Source organism: Rhodamnia argentea, chromosome 3 (assembly GCF_020921035.1).
Source record: "Rhodamnia argentea isolate NSW1041297 chromosome 3, ASM2092103v1, whole genome shotgun sequence".
Lineage (NCBI taxonomy): Eukaryota > Viridiplantae > Streptophyta > Magnoliopsida > Myrtales > Myrtaceae > Rhodamnia > Rhodamnia argentea.
Window position 1 is genome coordinate 30,058,648 of NC_063152.1, and position 20,568 is coordinate 30,079,215.

At 37.6% G+C, this 20,568-nt stretch overlaps 2 protein-coding genes across 5 annotated transcripts in view; both read left to right on the top strand.

Annotated features, from left to right (window-relative positions):
• The first annotated feature begins 405 nt into the window (after positions 1–405).
• LOC115743060 (polycomb group protein EMBRYONIC FLOWER 2-like) lies at positions 406–10,700 on the top strand. Of its 3 annotated transcripts, none has more exons than XM_030677649.2 (15): positions 406–564; positions 1,597–1,752; positions 2,212–2,273; positions 3,010–3,074; positions 3,707–3,759; positions 4,372–4,425; positions 4,509–4,568; positions 5,122–5,168; positions 5,271–5,404; positions 7,672–7,900; positions 8,034–8,082; positions 8,935–9,018; positions 9,859–9,938; positions 10,115–10,204; positions 10,368–10,700. In XM_030677649.2, the coding sequence occupies exons 2-15, from the start codon at positions 1,627–1,629 to the stop codon at positions 10,504–10,506; spliced, it is 1,272 nt and encodes a 423-aa protein (XP_030533509.1). In that variant the 5' UTR covers positions 406–564; positions 1,597–1,626; the 3' UTR covers positions 10,507–10,700. The 3 variants fall into 3 exon arrangements, with proteins under 3 accessions (XP_030533509.1, XP_030533511.1, XP_048132146.1); XM_030677651.2 differs by lacking the exon at positions 406–564 and adding an exon at positions 617–988; XM_048276189.1 differs by lacking the exon at positions 406–564 and adding an exon at positions 1,016–1,198.
• A 1,504-nt stretch (positions 10,701–12,204) lies between these two features.
• Positions 12,205–20,568, top strand: part of LOC115743064 (ubiquitin carboxyl-terminal hydrolase 3) — a 29,558-nt gene continuing 21,194 nt past the window's right edge. The window contains exons 1-9 of one of the 2 annotated variants that reach the window (XR_004015636.2): positions 12,205–12,427; positions 13,239–13,370; positions 13,484–13,522; positions 13,809–13,914; positions 14,611–14,669; positions 14,832–14,906; positions 15,070–15,118; positions 15,268–15,344; positions 15,717–15,966. Coding sequence is in view for 1 of the 2 variants with exons in the window: in XM_030677658.2 (XP_030533518.1) it covers positions 12,353–12,427; positions 13,239–13,370; positions 13,484–13,522; positions 13,809–13,914; positions 14,611–14,669; positions 14,832–14,906; positions 15,070–15,118; positions 15,268–15,344; positions 15,717–15,803 (699 nt within the window). In the remaining variant the exon portion in view is untranslated. Of the gene's footprint in view, positions 12,428–13,238; positions 13,371–13,483; positions 13,523–13,808; positions 13,915–14,610; positions 14,670–14,831; positions 14,907–15,069; positions 15,119–15,267; positions 15,345–15,716; positions 16,228–20,568 lie in introns of those variants that run through there. The other variant, XM_030677658.2, reaches the window with a different exon arrangement.

Sequence of the window (20,568 nt, forward strand, 5' to 3'; positions counted from 1 at the left end):
TTTTATGCTAATTTCCTAAAAATTCCCAAACTTTATGCCCAATCTTGATTTTTCACGGAACCTTTTCTATTCATCTTTAAAAAAATTTAAGCTTTCGCTCTAATCCGAAATTCGCCTAAGCATCTAGAAATCGCCATTGATCTTTTCAAAAACAATCAACATCGGATTCCGATAATCAACCTCTAACCGGCTCTTGATGTTGATAATTTTGAAGCTAACAATGATTTTTGGGTGAGTGGGCTGGTCGATTTGGAACTTGAGTGAAAAATTCACTTTGATTTGGTTAAAAAACTAAGAAAATTTAAGGAATTTGTTCCTATCTTTTCTTAGACAGGACAATACTACCGAATTTGTGAAAAAGAAATTAGAATTCATCGAAAGTCTCTAAAAGGCCACGTCAGCAAGTGTCCGCCGTCCATCTATCAATCTTAAGACACCGAAAGCAAGTGAAATCAATCAAAAATCCGTTGGTTGACCTGACGACGACTCTTCAATCGCAGCTCGTTCGCCGGAGCTCCGACGGAGAAACCTCATCAATCGCCACTCCCTCGATCGTTGCAACCGGGTGAGTTCAGCTCGAACCTTCTCCGCTTGGAGCGTGATTTTCGTTCGATTAGCTTTGAATCGTTTCATTCATCGGTCGATGCGCTGCTCTGATGCGACATTAACGATCTGGTTGCGTCACGGCATCCGTGTTCCGACGGTATTAAAGGAAGAGAGGAGAATCAGTCGGATAATTGTTGTTCGAGGCGATTCTCGTTATCAGAATTGTCTACGAATCTGGTGACTCGGCTTGGATGTTGGTATCTGTTGCTGCAATGGCGATTCGTTGACGGAGAGACATGATTGTTGTGTGTTGTTGCTCGTGTCGCAGTTCAGATTTCAATATGCATTTGTTGTCTTCGTGAGTTTTCTCCACTGGAGGCTTGGAGAGTATCACCGAGAAGCCGCCAAGTCTAGCCTCGACGGTGGCAGTGGAAGTCGTTAGGTTTGATACGGTTTAATATGTCTGTGCTCATGAGAATTTGGCTGTGAGCTTTTGCCTATGAGCTGTGCATGTTGAGGAAGGAATGAATCGGCACTACCTGTTATGTGGCGGTGGAGCTGTGGGTTTCGTTGCTTTGGTTTGACATGGTGATCAGTGGTGTTGGTTTGGCCTTTTTGTTGCAATTCTGTCCCCTGTTCCTGTTTTTACACTGTAACCTCTTACCAAATGCATTGTTAAGATTGTCTTCTAATATGTCCTATAAAATCTAATGGTTGGTTAGTGTTTTTAAAAAATTAACTTCAAGAGATATTGACTGACACTCTTCTTATGAGTTGTTCCTATATGATGTCAGGTTAATGCTTTTTCCTTTTTAAAGTAGTTATATACTTATTCACATATGTGATGAGTACATCTGTTAAGGAAATTATCCAAGGACTGGCCTTTCATTAGTAAGATTATTCAGAAGATTAGTTGCTGGTGCTTGCACTGATATCATTGAACCTGTTTCCTTATCTTTGACTTCATCCATCTACCTATTATGTGTCCCAAGACAATCCTTCCATTATTAAATTAACCACTTCTCACAAGTGTCTATTTTCATGAAACAGATTTGGTTGCCATTGCTTACTTTGGTTACAATGTGCCATCAAAGTTCTTGTGAACATTTTTCTGATGAAGATGCAACTGCAGCAGAAGAGAGTCTCCTGGTGTATTGCAAGCCTGTTGAGCTATACAATATTCTACGCCGCCGTGCCATACACAATGTAATTGTGTCATGATGCTCCCTTTTGCAAACTCTATGTTTTGGCTTTTCCTTAGTGTATTCTTCCCTGGAAACACCATGGGATGATGAACTTTGGCTGTAGATGGGTTTATTAAGTGAAGGAAACTTGTGTTATAGTCCCTTGTCGCAGATATTTTTGTAGTGTAAAACATTTTGAAACATATCTTAAATGCTACCTCTTGGGCTGTACTCTTAAAAGAATTAACGTCCGGTCTCATCAAAAGTTGGGTTAGTCAATTGATAATTTTAGGCGTTGATAAGTCCATACTTTGTCCTGATCCTATTGAGCAGATGATATCTGAATGCTATCAGCATGAGGGCTAAGATATGACATCCCTCGGGTTTTCATGGCTTTCATTTTTCTAAGATATGTTCCTTGTTCTGAATTTTTGGATCTGTCCATTCTAATATGCTGATCAAGCATCTTTTTGTGCTCTAGCCTTCTTTCCTCCGGAGATGTTTGCGGTTCAAAATACAAGCAAGGCGTAAGTGTAATAAGAGGTGAGAGTTTTCATCCAAGTACCTACTAGGCTACTATTCATCATCGCTATGTGATCTTTGTGTTGAGTTTTATTTTAGTTTCCAGTTACATTCTTTAAAATTACAGTACTTTAGTGCTTCTAGTGGCTATTCCCGAAGTGCTTCTTTGTCCAAGCTCATGCTCTTCTATGTAACTTTGACACCCTGTAAAGGAGTTTGTATGTACTTACTATTCAATAATTTTTAGGAATATTTCATGGCCTTTCGATTGCATGTAGGGAAGTGTTATTGCATAAATGGGCTTTTTACGCAAGAGAAACAATATGTACAAAGTCCTCATGTTTGTGGCTATTTTTCCAATAGAGTGGTAAACCAAGCACCTTTTTTGTTGAAATAGCTTTTAAAGTTGACCCCTTAAGGTGGTGTTTTTGATGTCATTGCTGTTGTTAGTTCCTTGTTTTTTGATGCACAAGTAGCAGGGCATGCGATATTTTTGTTCTCATGCTCTCATTTGATTGACTAGGCTGCTAGAGAACGGCAGTCGTTTCCAATTTTTTTTTTTTTTGGGCCAAGATGACACATTTCTAGCCATGTTCTCTCTTGTCTTTTCCTCACAAGTTTCTTTTCTCATTCTAGTCATGTTCTCTCTTTTCTTTTCTTTATCGAAACTGTCTGTCCACTTTATTATTGTCCTTTAGCGTGTTATTCTGCTTTTGGGGTTCCTGTAACATTTACAATGTTTGTGCTATTTGTCTAGGTTGAGGGCCGGAATAGTCATTTTCAACTATAGGGACCGCAACAACGTGCATCGAAAGATTGAAGGTACATGGATTCATTTGTCGTTTGAAATTTGCATCTTCTCCATCTTATCATTTTGTTGCCATTAATTTTCTCTGATGCAACATGAAGGGACTACACTACATATGCTAGGGCTAGATATCGGTTTACTCTTCTTGTGAGAAGAAGGTAAAAATACGTGCAATGCAAACATAGTTACCTTGGAAATGCAGAACGAAAAATAGCCCCCGGAACTTTTGCTCTCTCTCTCTCTCTCTCTCTCTCTCTCTCTCTCTCGCTCTCGATACACTACAAGTTAATGGCAATCTCGCTGAATTGCTGTGTTGCGGCAATGCTACTTTTGTCTCAAAATAACCTTTCTATCCTTTCACCCTGCTTCTAAAGCATCATTTCTTGTAATAGGAAAGGATTTTGAGTGGGTGTAGAATGAGCAAATTCCATAACGTCCTAAAAAATATACTTTGCTTCAGAGCTTTAGACTGAGGTTCACAAGTGTCTACCTCCCAAAGCACAGCAGTGACATCATTGAATCGCAGCGCCTCTTTGAAGCCACTGTTTCTTTTCTTCCTTGTCGAGATTTGCTCTATTAGTACAAGGATGGCCCAAGCTTCAGTAGTAAAAACTTTTTAATTGGTATCTTTGTTTTAAATATGCAGTAACTGAAGATTTCTCTTGCCCGTTTTGCTTAATGCAATGTGCAAGCTTTAAGGTGAGGTTTTATATCATTGGTTTCTCTTGTATCATGCTCTATCCTTTTTATCTCTCTTTTCAACTCATGCATGTCTGCATAATTTTGATGAAGAAACTAGAGCTTTTATTTGTTTGAATAAGAAATAAATACTGCTTTTTTGAGGCATTTTGCATACTTTTTGTCACTTCATAGAGTTTTGAATTAACAAGCATTTGGCATCTTATCAAAGTTTCATTTGTGATTATGTACGTCTTATGCATAGAGGACTTGGGGTTTCACATGACAAGGGCTTCTATGTACTTTAGGCTCTTAATCCAGCTGGCATTTGGTCTATTCTCAATTGCCTCATTTTAGAGTTCACGTTGCTTTCTAATTCTTTTGGAACTCCGGCCATAGCTTGAGTTGTTCTGGGCACATATAAAATGAGGGTTTTCTCTATAGTGGAATGGCACCCAGCTATTAATGCCAACTTATTCTGTACTTGTCCATTGAACAACACCTAATGTACTCTTTCATTCACCCTTCAGAAAGTACTTCTGAACAGCATGATTCTTGAGAAATTTTCACTTGACAACTTTTTAGCACAATATATTAAGCAAATTAACTGTTCCTTGATATCTTTGTTTTCAGGGTCTAAGGGTGCATTTATGCTCATCGCATGACTTATTCAACTTCGAGTTTTGGGTTGGTAACCAGTTACCGAAATGATATATAAAATGCTACTTTTTCCTCCAGCACGTGCTGATGAACTGGAAGTAATGTTTTAGGTTTTTGAAGAGTATCAGGCAGTGAACGTCTCTGTTAAAGTTGATATGCTGAGATCCGAGGTAATATATTTCCACTCAAAATAACTTTCTTACGGTCAATTGCTTTGATTGTTGGATGTTTAACTCTTTGCTCACAACCATTATGCATTGATTGTTTCCATTAATATTTAGTGGAATGTTATGTTTGTGGGCTGCACTTGGGTCCCTTACCATTAAATTTTTGCCTCTTATTTTCCCAAATTTATCAGAAGCGAGCAGAGATTATTTGAATTGTTTGTGACGACTTCAATTCGATGGGATAGAATAAGTGCCAGATTGTAACTTTTTTAAAAGTGCGGTATTGTCATAGATGGGGCTAAATCACCTGAATCACTTTGGTGGGTCCTTTTGCCTTATCTGAATGAAAAGAGGGGTGGCTGGGGTATGTGGCACCTTATTCTGGTGATGGGGTTTTGACGAAAAGCAATGTCATACGGGATAAGCACATATTTGTTATTCTGCCTGAGTATTTTCATTCATTTCATTTGAAATGTAGCCTAAATGAGAATTTTTATGTTTTCTTTTCTGAAGTTATTGAATGCCCATGCAATTTCTTGCATTCAATGTTTTGCAGGCTTTAACAGAAGAAACAGACCCTAGATTGCGGACATTCTTCTTCTGGTTAGTTTTTCATTCTTTCATTTTCACACTCTTCACTATCCTTTCCCTTCCTCGTCTTTGAATAGTACCAGAATTAGAGGTTAATACAAACTATATCTACAGCCCAAAACCACGAAGGCGTAGGCCGAAATATCCTGCTCAAAATAGGAAGCATGTCCAAGTTGAGTTCTTGGAATTTGATCCATCCCAAATGGCCAGTGAGGGGATGCAGAAAGGACTTCAGGAAGTTGAAAATGGTGATAATTTTGCTATTAATTCTTAAAGCACTACAAATAGTAAACAGCCACTGGCATGATCTTGTTTCTTGTCAATTAGACTTACGCATGGTCTATATTTTAATTTCTCTAAACTTGATGCACAATGATAATTTCTTTGTTGCCTCAGTTTGTTAATAAGATTTGGGAATCTGAAAAGAAGTGAGAATTTTTCTCTTTAATTCTTCATATGATGACAATAAAATTGAAATATGAAAGTTTGGATTTGCATACATAGTGTCTTTAGGCTATGTTTGGCGATCGGGATAAAAGTTAGGATAGGATAAATTTTATCTGCTCGGGATAGGATATAGTGGGATAGAAAGGGGACATAGCCTGGATATAATTATCCCATGGGAGAGGGAGGATAAAGGTGGATAGGATTTCTTTTGTTCATGGTATAAAAACTATTTTTCCGAATAACAAACTTCTTATATAATAAAATTAAAATACTTATTATATTTAAATATATTTCAATTCTAATGTTAAAAAGAAAACTCAAAATAAAAAAAAAACTAATTTTTTTTTTATCTATTATAAATCTTATTTATAATTTAATTTCTTTCTTCTTTATAATACAAAGTTTCTTTATAATATAGAGTTTGTGTGTGTGTGTGTGTGTGTGTGTACATATATATCCTAGTATCTATATCATTACATATTTTAAGTATAATAGTATATTTATTATTTAATGAAAAAAATTATTAATTAATGATGGAAGGGAATCAAAATAATGATAAAAGAGATTTATAATAAAAAAAAAGTAAAAATGGACTAGGAAAGCTCATATTTTAAGTGAATATATTCAAACTTGAAATGATTTTTCTAATTCTCGAAGAATGAGGGGCAATGAAATTTCTAAAAAAAAATTCGCATCCCATATCCTTCTCATCTATATTTTTAGTTAATGCGAAAGTTTCATGACTACTTTGTAATTTTTTAGTTCATGATCAAAGTCTACAAAAACAACGAGAAAGTTGAAACTTCTTCTCCTTCTTAGCTTTCCGGTTCACATCAAAAGTCTAAGAAAAGTAGAAAAAGAGTCAAACCTCCTTCGTAACTTTGTGTTTCATGTTGAAGTTTAACGAATATAGTGAGAGAGACAAAACTTTTCATAGTCACAAAGATGAATGGTTATATTTTCTTTCTCTTACTAGATTTGGCAGTGAATTATGAGATATTCTTACGGTTTTCGTTTGTGTATTTTCATATTCATTTACATTGATATGTTGTAAATATCAAATAATGAACATGATATGATATGAACATATCCGGCTCTATTACTGCGATTCACCAAACACTAGATAAGATATGGCAAAATCTTTGGATTTCGTATCCAATCCTATCCAACCCTATAGTGACTAGAAATCCGGACGATCAAACGCAGCCTTAGAGTTTTAGCATACTTTAGTCATATTCTTCAAAGAGCTTACCTTTATCCCCGCTGATTTTGCTTTTTAAATAAGATTGGTTGCTATTGCCACAAATCATTCTTGACAAAAAAAACACAATTCTGCTGGCATATTTTTGTTATCCTCACTCACTTAGTTTGAAAGGTACTGGCTGATGTGTGAATAGTGATTGACAATGCCCCTTATACTTGGTGTGCCGATGCACATTTTTAGCAGTTGCATGAAGTTTATTTGTGTACTGTTACCCTGGTTTGAGGTTTGAGATCTTACTTTGATAGCATGGTGAATTTCACATACTCAGTGAACGTTTTTCTTTTTTGCTCTTATTCTTTGAACTTGACAGTATATGCATAACCTCATGTCGATCAAATTCTATGCGGACTGTTAAATTGTTATATTGGTTGTTATCATTCTGACCACTGTCACATCATCATGGATTTCCTCTTAGAAAAGTTGGTAAAATGTATTGATGAGTCTAATTCTTCTTATTTGATAGTTGCTAGTTGCAAAGTTTCTCCCATTAACTATGTTCGAAAATGGAACAAACATATCGTAGAGTATGAATATTGCATATCTAAGAACATGAACTTGTAAATCGTCAAAATATGTGGGAAATGAGAAAGAGCCATTATTTTATGGGGAAGTATTTCAGAGATTATTCGCATAGCAATCACTGGTCATCAAATGTTACTAACAATATCTTGCCTCATCAAAGTCGCATTTTCATCACAGAGTTTCTTCCTGTATGTATGCAGCCTTGAAGGTTCTAGTATAATTATATTAGGATGACTTCTCTTGATGGTTGGAAAGGCTACTGACCTATTTTATGTTTTGCAGCTATGCAGAATGGAGTGCGGGAAGCAGAAAATTTCTATCCCGAGTATCCTAGTACAGCCGAGTGTTTAGAGCATGTTGCATCCAGCTTTAATGCTTCAGGGACTTCAACTTCTATGGCTCAATCTTCTGTGGACCATGAATTCATCAAATCATCAGCTGGAAGTGATCCAGCTATTCTGCAAATTTCAAAAGCAAGGAGGATTGTGGTGGAACGTTCAGAACCTAGAAAGTATGTACACCCAATTCTTTGACACGTCATCCATTTGAAGCACATTCAGTGGGCTGTTAACTTCCGCCTGAACAGATCAGTTGGAGTGCATATTGTGTCTACTAATGACTCACCTGTTTGACGTTTGTTTCAGCCGCGGGCAATTGCTGAGTCGACAGTTCTATCACTCTCACAGAGTTCAGGTGATTGTTAAACTTAACTCCATCTTTGAATTAGATTATCGTCATCAGTCGGATCCCTCTATGGTTTGCCAATCCATGTATTCAATTTGTTCTCTTCAACCTGTGGATCTTGCAAACAACCGATGCTGAGAAAAATCTTTCTGACAGAAGCATTTCGTTATATATTTTAGCAACTCTTTGTAATAATGGAAGGTGTGAACTTTTTTGAATTGCCTAGTGGATCTAACTCATCCAGCCGGGGGCCTTTCCTTTTAAAGGTTTGGCACTATCTAATAATAATTTAGTTGCCTAGCAATTATGTCCGCATTATCATGTTCTTATCTCTGTGAAAGTCTACCTAGATTTCCAGATTGATTTGGTTTATTTGAATGCAAGTAAAAATTATGATCAGGTCTTTGTGTCTATAGGATTAGGTGTGACATAATGAGTGGCAGTTTATGTTTTTGTTTTTTTTCTTCTTTGTTGTTTTTCACCAAGAGTGATGTTTCTAGTCGAGATTTTACTGTGATTACCTGGATCTCGTAAATTTGAAGTCGTGGAAACAGCCTTCTTGCAACCACACTTATGAGTTCCATGTGAGCGTAACCCTCCTTAGACTATGAAGATGTGGGAATATCCTCAGTTAGGATGTTGTTTTTGTTGTTACTCCCTTAAGATTTGGTAAAGATCATGTTTGGCTCCTCTTTTCTCGGCCAGATCATCCTCCTTCTTTAAGAGTATATTCCACCTAATCGAAAATAGTATCTCTTTGAGGTCTGGAAATCTTTTCACTAAAATGTTCATGCGATCCTAATACACTACCAAAATAATGTGCCTGACATGATTTCAATGGACTTGCTTCTTTTCTTGAAGCCTATGGCAGTGGAGCAAGTGTTATCGGATCAGGACAGTGAGGATGAAGTAGATGATGACATTGCAGATTTTGAGGATCGAAGGGTATGTCCATTTTCTATTTAATGATATGAAAGAGAATTGGCATACTCAGATCTGATTTAACTGAAAAACTGGAATTTTCTAGACATTGGAATTAGAATTTGTCTGAAATTTGAAACAGAAGGTGACATATTGTTGGAAGCATTCCAATGATTTTGGGCTAATCAGTCTTAACTTTGTATCTTCAAATATAAATCAGTAGCAGGTTTGCAGCTTCTCTGTCTGCTTGCTGTTTTGTTTCCCCTTTTCAGCATTGGTTCTACAGCTAACAGTGGATGCTTTTGTCATGTAGCCAAGAGACCTTAAACATAAGGACAGCTTTTAATTTGCTGCTCCATCTTAGAGCAAGAATAGATTAACTGAAGCTGCTTTATAGAAACAGCTTTTTCCTAGTTCATTGCCATGGCTCAGAGACATATATAATTCAGAAACAGGATCTACTCACCGCACTTCAGATTTAATGGACGGATCTGCTTCCTCCTTTCAGAGTTCTGCTACTGCAATCTAACGGGATGGGCCATATATACATAGAAGAGCAATAATTTGTGAATTTGCCTGTTCAAAAATTACTCCCAGGGATTCCAAATTGCCAAACCTGGGGATTTTAAGAGTACTTTCGTTTAGATCCCCTTTTGTTTGACATGGCAATTTAGGGATGTGTCAAAAGGGATTTGGGTACTTACATGAGATGCTCAGTGGAGAAGTGGAAAATGATAAATGTTTGCTCAAACTAACATTTGTCTATTCAGACCATCAACAGTTCTCAGTTGCACCCAGTGGAACAATTTTTTCTCACCCTGTTAATGAGAAGTGTCAATCACTAGTGAAATCTTTTGTTTGCAGATGCTGGATGATTTTGTGGATGTCACCAAGGACGAAAAACATCTCATGCATCTCTGGAACTCATTTGTCAGAAAACAGAAGTAATTGTCATGTCTCTCTCATGGTTTATCAGTCGAAAAGCAAAAAGCCAAAATTATTTGAAATTTACTATTTGATATTTTTCTCATCAGTGAATGCTAATAGGCGCCTTATTTATTTTACCGAGTCTCTTTCATCAGTTATTGCATCACGCGTAAGTCATTCTTGATTGGCGCAGGGTTCTGGCAGATGGTCATGTCCCTTGGGCATGCGAAGCGTTCTCAAAACTTCACAGCCAGGAGCTTGTCGTATCTCCAGCTCTCTTTTGGTAGCTTCTCTGGTGCTTTGGATCTAATGTTTTTTATACTGAATGAAAGCCTGTTCGCCCCTGGTCATCCAAATCAACCATTATTCGAGTTTGCCAAATGCTATTATTCTGCCAGCATATGAAATGCAAGCTTGATCAAATTCTGCTGGTTCTTGCTTTTCAGGTGCTGGAGATTATTTATGATAAAACTGTGGAATCATGGCCTTCTTGACGCATCCACAATGAACAACTGTAACGCGATCCTCGAGAACTATCGGAACGAGGGACCCGTTGTAAAGCGAAAGACTGATCCTGCCAATTAACTTAGCATTCAACAATTGACTATAGGTAACCCAAATTCAATCAGCTGATTTTAGTTTCATTCTAGTGACCCGGCTAGGGAAGGATCACATGTTATTCATATAGAACCGGATTGGAAATTGTGGTTAGCTTCTTGTATTTGAATGTTGAAAGCCTCATGAAACGAGTCTATATAGCTGTCTCGATTCTGCCTCTCGCGCTTCTTCTGATTGCGTCTTTCATGAACACATCATGCGTGGTAAGGTCAATGTGGTGAGATTCGAGCGGGACTTGTTCGTGCATGCTCGCATTTCGTTGCCGATATTAGCTTCACAGAAAATCAGTGTTCTCTTCGATCTGATGATAATCAAGTAGAAAATAGTGAATAAAATCATGATCTGATGATCATTGTGGAATTTATATTTTGCTGTTACCGAGAATAATCACCTTGGGGGATCACAATAGTTTATGATTGTGGATTCGGCTAAGAAAATCATTTGTTGCGGGTGTGATTCCCGTTCCGAGGCACTTGGATTTGGTCATTACAGTGAGCTGTTGTGTTAGTTTCCCTTCACGTAGCCGATTAATTACGGTCGTGCCCTTAGGTTATGTATAAAAAAAAAACCGTGAGGATGACTCGATTTTGTTCCCCCAAACAAGCTTATTTGTAGGAAAAGTATTACTCAGGAATCCAAGCTTATTTTTATGATTACAATGGTCATCTATCATTTAATTTACAAAATGTACACCTGTGTTAGACCTAATATGGCCAAATGCTTGTTTATTACTTAATTGCTGATTGAGATGATGTTTTATGAGATAAGGTGCCGCCATTTAACACAAATTATACATGATGTAATTACAGGAAATCGTGCGTGGTGGATAATTAGCATTATTACTTATAACTTCAGTGTCTGTGAAATAAAAAAAAAAAAAAATCCTTAAGAGGTAGGGTGATCCTTGGTTCGGCTTTCATGCACCTCGACTGATCCACCTTCTCGAACAATCTTGCAAACATAATTCCCCATGTTGGCCCAGTGAATTCAAGCAATGATGAATCTAAACGAGAAATTATTCATGCCAAGAGTACGTTAAAAGGCTCCTTTTTGGAATACCCACTTGTAATGGTGTGTTGCTTATTATAAGAAGTTCATAGGTCACTCTTAATACACTTAATATGAATCTCGAATCTATTTTTATTCAATGCCACTTAGACAACGATGAAACAATTAATTGGGAATTCGCTTTATCTCAAGCTCGACCGGTCACATTTATGCTTCATTTGTATCGTAAAAAATGAATGATTGAAAAAACGTCCTCTTAAAAATGATTGCTTTTATCTTTTATATAAATGAGGGGACGAAAAATGGTTTCATTATGCTAAAAAATACTTCGGATATAAATTACATCGATGATAAAAACATTTTCATTAGCTAATTATTTTAAAAATACGAGTCGTCGTATTTAGAAAAAAAAAATTCAAACCATTCATTTAAACAAACTCTATTTCGCGAAAAATGAATAATTTGAAAAATATTTTCAAATATGTGCGCTTGTATAGCTTAAAAAAATGAATAAACGGAAAGTATTTTGATTTTCCATAAAAAACAATAGGCATAAATAATTATTATTGATAATAAATATATATTTTTGGCTAATTATTTGAAGTGATATAACCATAAATTTTCGCGAGGCACAGAAAAGTGAAGCTTGGGTGAGTTGAGGCGGCGACGGATCAGCTCGAAGCGAAACCTATTTATAAAAACCCCGACTCTTTCGCTTCGCTTGGCATCGAAATCGAAACCCCTCGCACTTCTACATCGAGAGATTCTCTTACTTCTTGTTGCAGAAACTCGAAGGTCACTTTCAATGGCGACGATCGACGAGAGCCCATCTGCTAAGAGGTGGCTTCCTCTTGAAGCTAACCCCGATGTCATGAACCAGGTAGATGTGTTTGCTGCTCCATTTTTTTTTTCTTTCTTTTTTTTTTTTTTGGCTTTTCGGTACTCGCGTGAGCCCGGATTAACAGGAACTGAAATCGGTTGCGCCTGATTCGGCGTTGAGTGCTTCCATTTCGACCTCAGTAGAGTAGTTCGATTCCGTCAGTGAAAGGAAGCTATGCTTCACGATCGGGCGTTTGAGAGTTGTCTGTCGATCTCGAAGCGGATGATTGTGTGAAACAAACGCAACAGTTCTTACACATTGGTTGAGGATTATGTTGACCGGTGAAGAGAATTTTATTCGTACTCTGCAGCTGACAATTTGTTCGTAGAGATGTGTGTGGATTGATCTGGACTGCAAAAGCAAACATGGCCTGAATTGGCTAATTTTGTTGTTGCTGAAGTGACTGGGCGATCGTTATCTTAATTACTTAAATGAATGTTCACGGTGATTATACTTAATCGTGAAGTTGGGTTCTGATTATTGGGTCCATAAGTAACTGGTTTATGGTTTCGCATGTAATTCATCAATGAGACCATTCTTGAAGCTGGTTCTGTCCAGATTGTTCGATTATGGCTATGTTGTTCTGGTCTCCGTTGAAACTAATTTAGTGTGCAATATCTGTAGTTTTTCCATGATCACCTCTATTGAATTGGCCAAAAAACAACCTCTTGTCAGTGTTCTGCTTCACCGTGCATATGTAGAATGACATACATGGATTTATTTGGGTTGGTCGGTATCACATTACCGGCAGGTTAATTTATTTAGAAAATTTTCTTATGCGGATGGCTATCTGGGTTCTTTTCCTTTTCAGTTCTTGTGGGGCCTTGGTCTTCCAGAGGATGAGGTTGAGTGCTTTGATGTCTTCGGGTTAGATGACGAACTCTTGGAGATGGTCCCGAAGCCTGTACTCGCTGTTTTGTTCCTCTATCCCATCACTGGGCAGGTGCCTAGATTTTGTTGTGCTTCCATCCTTCTTACTATGTTTGTCAATTCATTGTGGATATAGTGAGACACAATACTTTATGCTGACTTGCATTACTACTTTCTCTGTTTTAGTCTGAAGAAGAGAGAATACAGCAAGAAAGTTTGAAGAAGGTGGGCTTTCTTCTTTTTTTTATGCATGTCATAAATGTATTGATAGGTGAAGAGTGAAGAATGTTTATTGCGAACATACTTTCAATGATGCCTTTCGAGTTAATTATGGATGAAACCCATTAGTTTTTACTTCTATTTATTCTGTTGCCAATTACTATTCTATGATGGTGTGCGATAATGCTTCAAAAGGGCTCTTGGATAGTCATTTTACAATAATTAGTCATCTCTCTTTCTAGATATTTTGGTAAACTTTGGTCATGACTTCTCCTTATCATCCTGATGTTAGGAGTCTGGCAGTAAAGTTTATTTCATGAAACAAACTGTGGGCAATGCTTGTGGAACAATTGGACTTCTGCATGCTGTTGGGAATCTCGCTTCAGAGATTAAGCTTTGTAAGTTTCTGCTAGTTTCCTTTATTTGGACTGTCTTAGCACTTTGTAAGTGCATTATGAGCTTGTGAAGAGGCATACATCCTCAAAAACCTCAGAAATTCTTGTCAAGAGAGCTGTAGAAGGTATACATAGGAATCATGAGTCCTTTCTGTAGGATGATTGACTGGTGGTACATTTTCACTTCACACCTCAATCAAACTGACTTAGGGAAGAATCATTGAGAATATGGAGGAATGATGATACTATTAGGACCCTAAAGTGTTGGAATTGGCCTGTCTAAGATATAATTAAACCTTACTAGACGGGCTTAGCAATGAAAAAGAAAAAAAAAACAGCACAAAAAAAATTATAAAAAGTCCAAACAACAAAAGAAGGGAAAAGAAAAGAGAGGAAAACTGCTACTGCCATCCAGAGCACTTTGGAGAAAAGGACAATGCATGGACATCTTCTTTACATGGATTAGAGCTATTGCATTTACGACCTCATACTAACTTTTTCGTGACTAGAAGGCAAAAGTTTGAATTATGTTGTGGATAATGCAATCTCATATCTGCAATGACAGCTATGCTCTTTATCAGGATTTTTGCTACTAGTACATTTTTTTTATGTAGAGGATAATATTTCGGTATTTTAATTAGATAGCTGCCTTTATTTAAACTCCTTTTGACATATGTTTTTCCTTTTCCTCTACTTCAGTGGAGGGATCCTATTTTGATAAGTTCTTCAAGTCCACCGCAAATATGGATCCTTATCAGGTAAATATCTCTCTCTGCCCCCGCGCCCCCAACCCCCCCCTCCTCTCTTCTTCTCTCTCTCTCTCATGCACACATTGCTCATAGTGTTCCATCAATCTGTTTGGCATTAATTGCCTCTGGTTAACTCATAGTATTTGCATCCTTCTCCCTCTGCGTCCTTAGCGGGCTGCGTTTCTGGAGAATGATAAAGATATGGAAGTTGCTCACTCAGTAGCTGCTATAGCAGGTGATACACAGGCAAGTTTTTATTATCCTTGTGAACTTTAGATACAGAATGTTGTGGATCATTTTTGCACTAATCCATGGTAAAAGGATTGTTCTGGAGCTCTGAGCTAAATTTTCTTTGTTAACTTTCAATTTGAGCGCTGACTCATCCTGTCCCGCTAATTATTCTTGACAGGCGTCAGACAATGTTGATACACATTTTATCTGCTTTACATGTGTGGCTGGTAAGCAGCAGCCCCTTATTCCTCTGCTCTCTCTCTCTGCACACTTTTTTTTTCCTCTGCAAGCAAACGCGTTATCTTAAGACAGGCTCACCAACCACTTGACAAAAGTTGTTGATCTAATGGGATCAGTTGCCTCCACAAATGTGTAGGTGAACTGTATGAGCTGGATGGAAGAAAGTCCAGTCCTATATCACATGGTCCATCCTCACCAAGCAGCTTATTGCAGGTTATTTCGCTGTCAATTTTTCTGGATGTTATCTTCTAATTTGCCTCCTTAGCTGTTATCTAGGATTTCTTGGGTTCTATGAAAACTATACTGATGGCATTGTGGTGTCGGGGGAGTGAGGGTGGGGGTCCTGGGGCTGGAATGAGTTTCCGTTGTGTGTGTGTGTGACAGCCTACTTCATAGGAATGTTTCCTGATGTTCTTTCATTCGTATGTTTTAGCAACTTTGTCACCCTTCACTCTCTCTCTCTCTCTCTCTTCTCTTTTTTTTTTTGGGTGTGGCACTGGTCATCCACTATTAAGACCGGAAAAAAAATCTACTATTATCACCCATTCTATTGAAGTTTTATCTAACCATTTTATTGCACGACAGGATGCAGCTAAAGTTATCCAAGAAATGATCCAGAAAAATCCAGATTCACTCAACTTCAACGTCATAGCCCTTTCCAAGAAGGTTTGAGGCATATAATGTCTATAATGGAGCTCTTTAAAGTTACCCTCACCAGTGACATACCGGTGGTCACTTTCCCAGAAGGATGTCAGTCCTTTAGTATCATGTTAAGCATCCATAAGAATAACTTGCTACGCACTAGCTGGACTGTAATTTGTCACGTGTGGGCTCAGTGAGTTATCCATCCTGAACAACCATCGGCTGAGGAACGAATCTTTGGGTTTAGATGGTACTGCTGTGTCCAAAAGTGGTGAAATGGATGTTATGCGGCTGAAACTTGTATGTTTATTGCTTTGCACAGGAGTCAGCTTCCTTTTGATGCTTCATCATGGCTTGATGAGTTCATTACATTTTATGTGGAAGGTATGCGTCATGAACTTTTCTCATTCGAACAACATCGTTACTTTACATGATGTACAAAATGATTTGCTTATATGCTTTTAGGGGTTAACTGGTACTAGTTCATGAGATGATACGGAAAGGAAAGGGGGAGAAATGACCAATAGTGTAGAGGTTGGAAAAACCATAACATGTTTCGAGGACATGCTCGGAAGTAGGACGTCAAGGTTAAATTATATTTCTAGAGAGAGTTTCTGTACACGCTTGGCTTCCTTGAGAAGTTCACAAGAGATATATGAAACATGAGAGGAACAGGGTCGTCTCTCGTGAAATGAAGCTTGGAAAATGAAAATCACGCATCGACATTGCCAAAACCTAAAGAAAAGTCACAACTTTCGTCGTGGTCAGAGAACGAGAGGGAGCGGACGATGCAGAGATCTACCGTGGACTTCGATACGATGGGGCGCAGCAACCGGTCATGGATCGTAGAACCTGTATTGGGCCGCAAGGGACGATACAATTTACTGTCTTATCTGAGCTTTGTTTTGTCCGTTGGGCATCGCCAACCTCATGGTCGGCTTGCTTATAATAATAGATGTGAGAGTAGTTGCTTCCTTTGTTGCTGGACGCATATTAACAGAGAAACCCCGTTCGTGAACGGACCGATTTCTTTCAAGAGGATTTAGATAAAATTCTATCAAGTAGCCAAGCTCGGTAACATGAGGCGGCCTTAATTCAGTTGTAATTAAGTGAGATGTTAAAGTGGGTTTATGTTGTTGGTGGGGAAAAATACCAAAATTTATTGAAGTCTATTGCATTTTAAACCATTCAATTTTGTCAATTTAGCCATAAACCTTTCTTCTTGCTACTTTCGGGCAGTAATCGATAATGTGGACGCCGGATCGGCGTTGACGTGAATAGCTTTTGTAATTTTTTATAAACCTTTTGTTATTTTCTTTTTTTTTTCTTTTTTCATATTGGGCTGGCAAGAGTCGTCCAAATAATAATGAATACAAAACTATATGTAATTCATAAAAAAAATCAGTAAATTTCAAAAAGAATTACAGGAATTGCCGACGTGTGACGGCCAATGTCCACGTCGACGAAATGTATTGCCAAATCATAAAATTTTTTAGGAATTTGCCAAATTAAAAAGTTGAGGATTAAATGCGAGTAGGTTTAAGCACTTTCTTTTATAGTCAAGCCAGTGTTGATAGATTCAAGTAATGGATAGGGCAAATGCCCCTTACCGATACCAAATTTTGAGTGAAGGGCTCTCGATCGATTTTGATTAGATAGAAGCCATACTTTAATTTAGCGTTTGTGGTCGGGATAACCTATATGTATCAATTGGAGAAAATAGAGATTTGAGAAAATGACAGTGTAAATTATATGGGGGATTGTTAAATATTTCAACAATTATGAAAATTGAAATACATTATTTTGTAGTGATTTTGAAAGCCTACCAACCACAAACTTGTGACTGGCAAATAAACAAAAAATAAATTGTGATAAATTTGTATGGCAAGCATATCACAGTCTTAATCATATGACCATCAACTTATCTTTTCCCATTTTGAAACCTTTCTAGCAGCCATTAATATGATGACTATAAATTATTTTGTAGCGGTTTTGTAATGGTTTTGACAGCTATCAATTTGATGAAAAACTATTTGATTTTTAGACTTGGTAAACAAAAGATGATGCAAGAATTGATGAAGGACAAACGGCTTGATTTTTAAATATCACTGCCGGCTGATTTAATTTTTTTTTTCACCAATCCTCTCTTTCATTTGCCAATAAATAAAAACCCCAAATCATACTCCAAATAAAGCACAACTCAAAAAGAAAATTTCCTCTTCTTCTTTCATTTCTTTCTTCCTTCCTTTCCAAGGTTTAACGCATACTTTTATTGTTCCTCCTTTCTCTATTATTCTGTGCAGAGTAGCGTGAAAGGTTTATTATATTTTGGGAGAATAGTGAATAAAGCTAGTTGTATCAAGTTTCGTATTTTGAGGGACAGAATCATCCTTAAGAATAATGCTTATATTTCTTAGGCAGCTGATCTTATTTTCGTTTTTTCCAAATTTTTTCGCTAGACAAGTCGGGCCTTGAGAGAGAGTGTACTTATCGTTTGGATGTATCCGCTGGACATGCAAATGAAAGAGTTTTAAAACTGAAAATGTAAATAGATATGCAAAATAAAATCAGTGAAGATTCTCGAAATTTTTTCTAAAAGGGAAGTGGGCCCCCTTTTTTGACTAATTCCCCAAGGAAATTGCCATTAGGCTTTTCTAAAAGGGGTTCCTGTCAATATCAAAAGATAAATCTGTCCTAGTCAAAGCATTTCTCGAAAAAGTTTTAGAGCAACTCACACGTGTCACTTCCCAAATTAGGACGTATTGACTGTCCGACTCGACGGCGAATGAAGATACGATTGCTTTAAGTAGTAAATTTGACTATTCTCCAATCTCCTCCATCGAAGTGGGTGGTTTGGAAGCATTCTCTGCTTTGCACGCACGCGTGGCTCATGTCGATTGATCACTTTCTTCTGCTCCATGACAACGGTTGGCCAACTTGGCTTCATATGATCATGGAATAGACATTTGCCGTCGTTCTTCGAAGGAAAAAATTACCCAAAAATTCATAAATTTATTTTACCTTTACCAATTATGTCTTAAACATTTTAATCTTACTAATTAAGCTCTAAATCTTTTTACGTTTTGTCAATTGAGTCTCATTCGGCCAGTTTTAACTGGAAATTATCGACATGGACGCCGGTCGTCCTACGGGACATGAGCGGCGTTAACATTGATAATTTTTAATAATATTATCTATTTTAAACTTTTTATTAATTATTAATTTATCTTTTCTTTGTTTTATTTTTCTTAAAGTAGCCGACAAGGGTCACAAGACATTGGCTGCGTTTGGAAAGGCTTTTGGGGAAAGTCTGAGAGAAAACGCAAATGCTTTCGGTCCGAAGAGAATTGATGAAAAACAAAAGCTGTTTGGTAAAATTGTAATTGAAAAGTGCATTGAAAAGAAAGTTTGGACAAATGCCGTTTGGTAAACATATATTTAGAAAGTCATTTAATGTGACATATTTAGATTTTTTTATTTGAATTTGTTTAAATTTGGAAAAACAAAACAATGACTGCTATGTTTATACGTTTGTATTGAGAATAATGTGAAGGAGACCCCATGCGAGCTCAAGCGGCGGCCATGCGAGATTCAAGCTCAAGAGGCGAGCATGTGAGAGGCGAGCTTCGGGATTCCAGAGAGAGCAACACTTGAGAACCTTCGAAAGAGAAGAGGCCAAATGCAGCAGTTCATGCGTTGTACACAATTACTTACAATTTTTTTTGCAGCATATTATTTGAGCAAATCACGCTTAATTTGAGAAATTGGCTCAACTTATTCTGTGCACTTATTTGTATGGCTCATGTCTTTATTGGAGATGCACAACACTAGCAATGAGAATAGAAGCCCGGTTGTTCGCGCTATGCAAATTTGCTAGACACTATTAGCAATGCTCAAACGATCTCGTACAGACAAGGCAACCCCGATTGAGTAGCCAATTATTCAGATCCATGTCTTTCTCTTGGATAGTATGGTCAATTACACATTCATGAACATGATTAGTAATTAATCCTAATTAACCATGGTCCAATGACTGGACTTCTAAGTTCTTCAAACAGACCACGGAAGATCGGTGAGGGTAACATTTCGGAACCTTTCGGAAGGATGGAGTCCGTAACGGATGCTAACTAAAGCTTCACATAAAGCTAGGAAGTCGAGAACATGTTGGCGCAGCCTCTGCTCATTCTCTCGGGCCTTATCTCCACACTCACCTGAACATCAGCTTTATCAGGGCGTCTTCATCTATCGAGATCAATAATCCAGGATAATAGACATTCCCCATCTATCGAAATGCTGGTTGTATCTAATAACTCTGATTCCATGTTTTCTTAACTTTGCAGATAGCGCTGATATGTCATATGGGTAGCCACCAGAGAAGAATACAAGAATGATAAGATTAGCCAAAGCATCGAGGGATCACCGCAAGACAATGTATGCATGCTAGATAAATGAATGGAAGGCCTACAGAAAATTTTGCCGCCGCCAATCTCCCCTGTTCTTGCCTCCTCAATTATTTTGCCAATTACTGCTTCAACCTAGGGAAGAGTAAATCATGGAACTGATGAGATCACAACACTAGAAACCAAAGTTGTTTCAGCACACTGAGCGACAAAGCAAAATATACACGTCCAGGAAAGTTAAGTCAAAGAGCAGCTTAATGGCTAGTAATATGATACCTGCTCCTTGCTCACCACAATTTCCATCTTGACCTTAGCTAGGAACTTATCTTCAGAAAATTAGATTAGACGCAACCATTTGGACCCGGCAAAATTAAAGCTCCTCACTTCAAGGACAA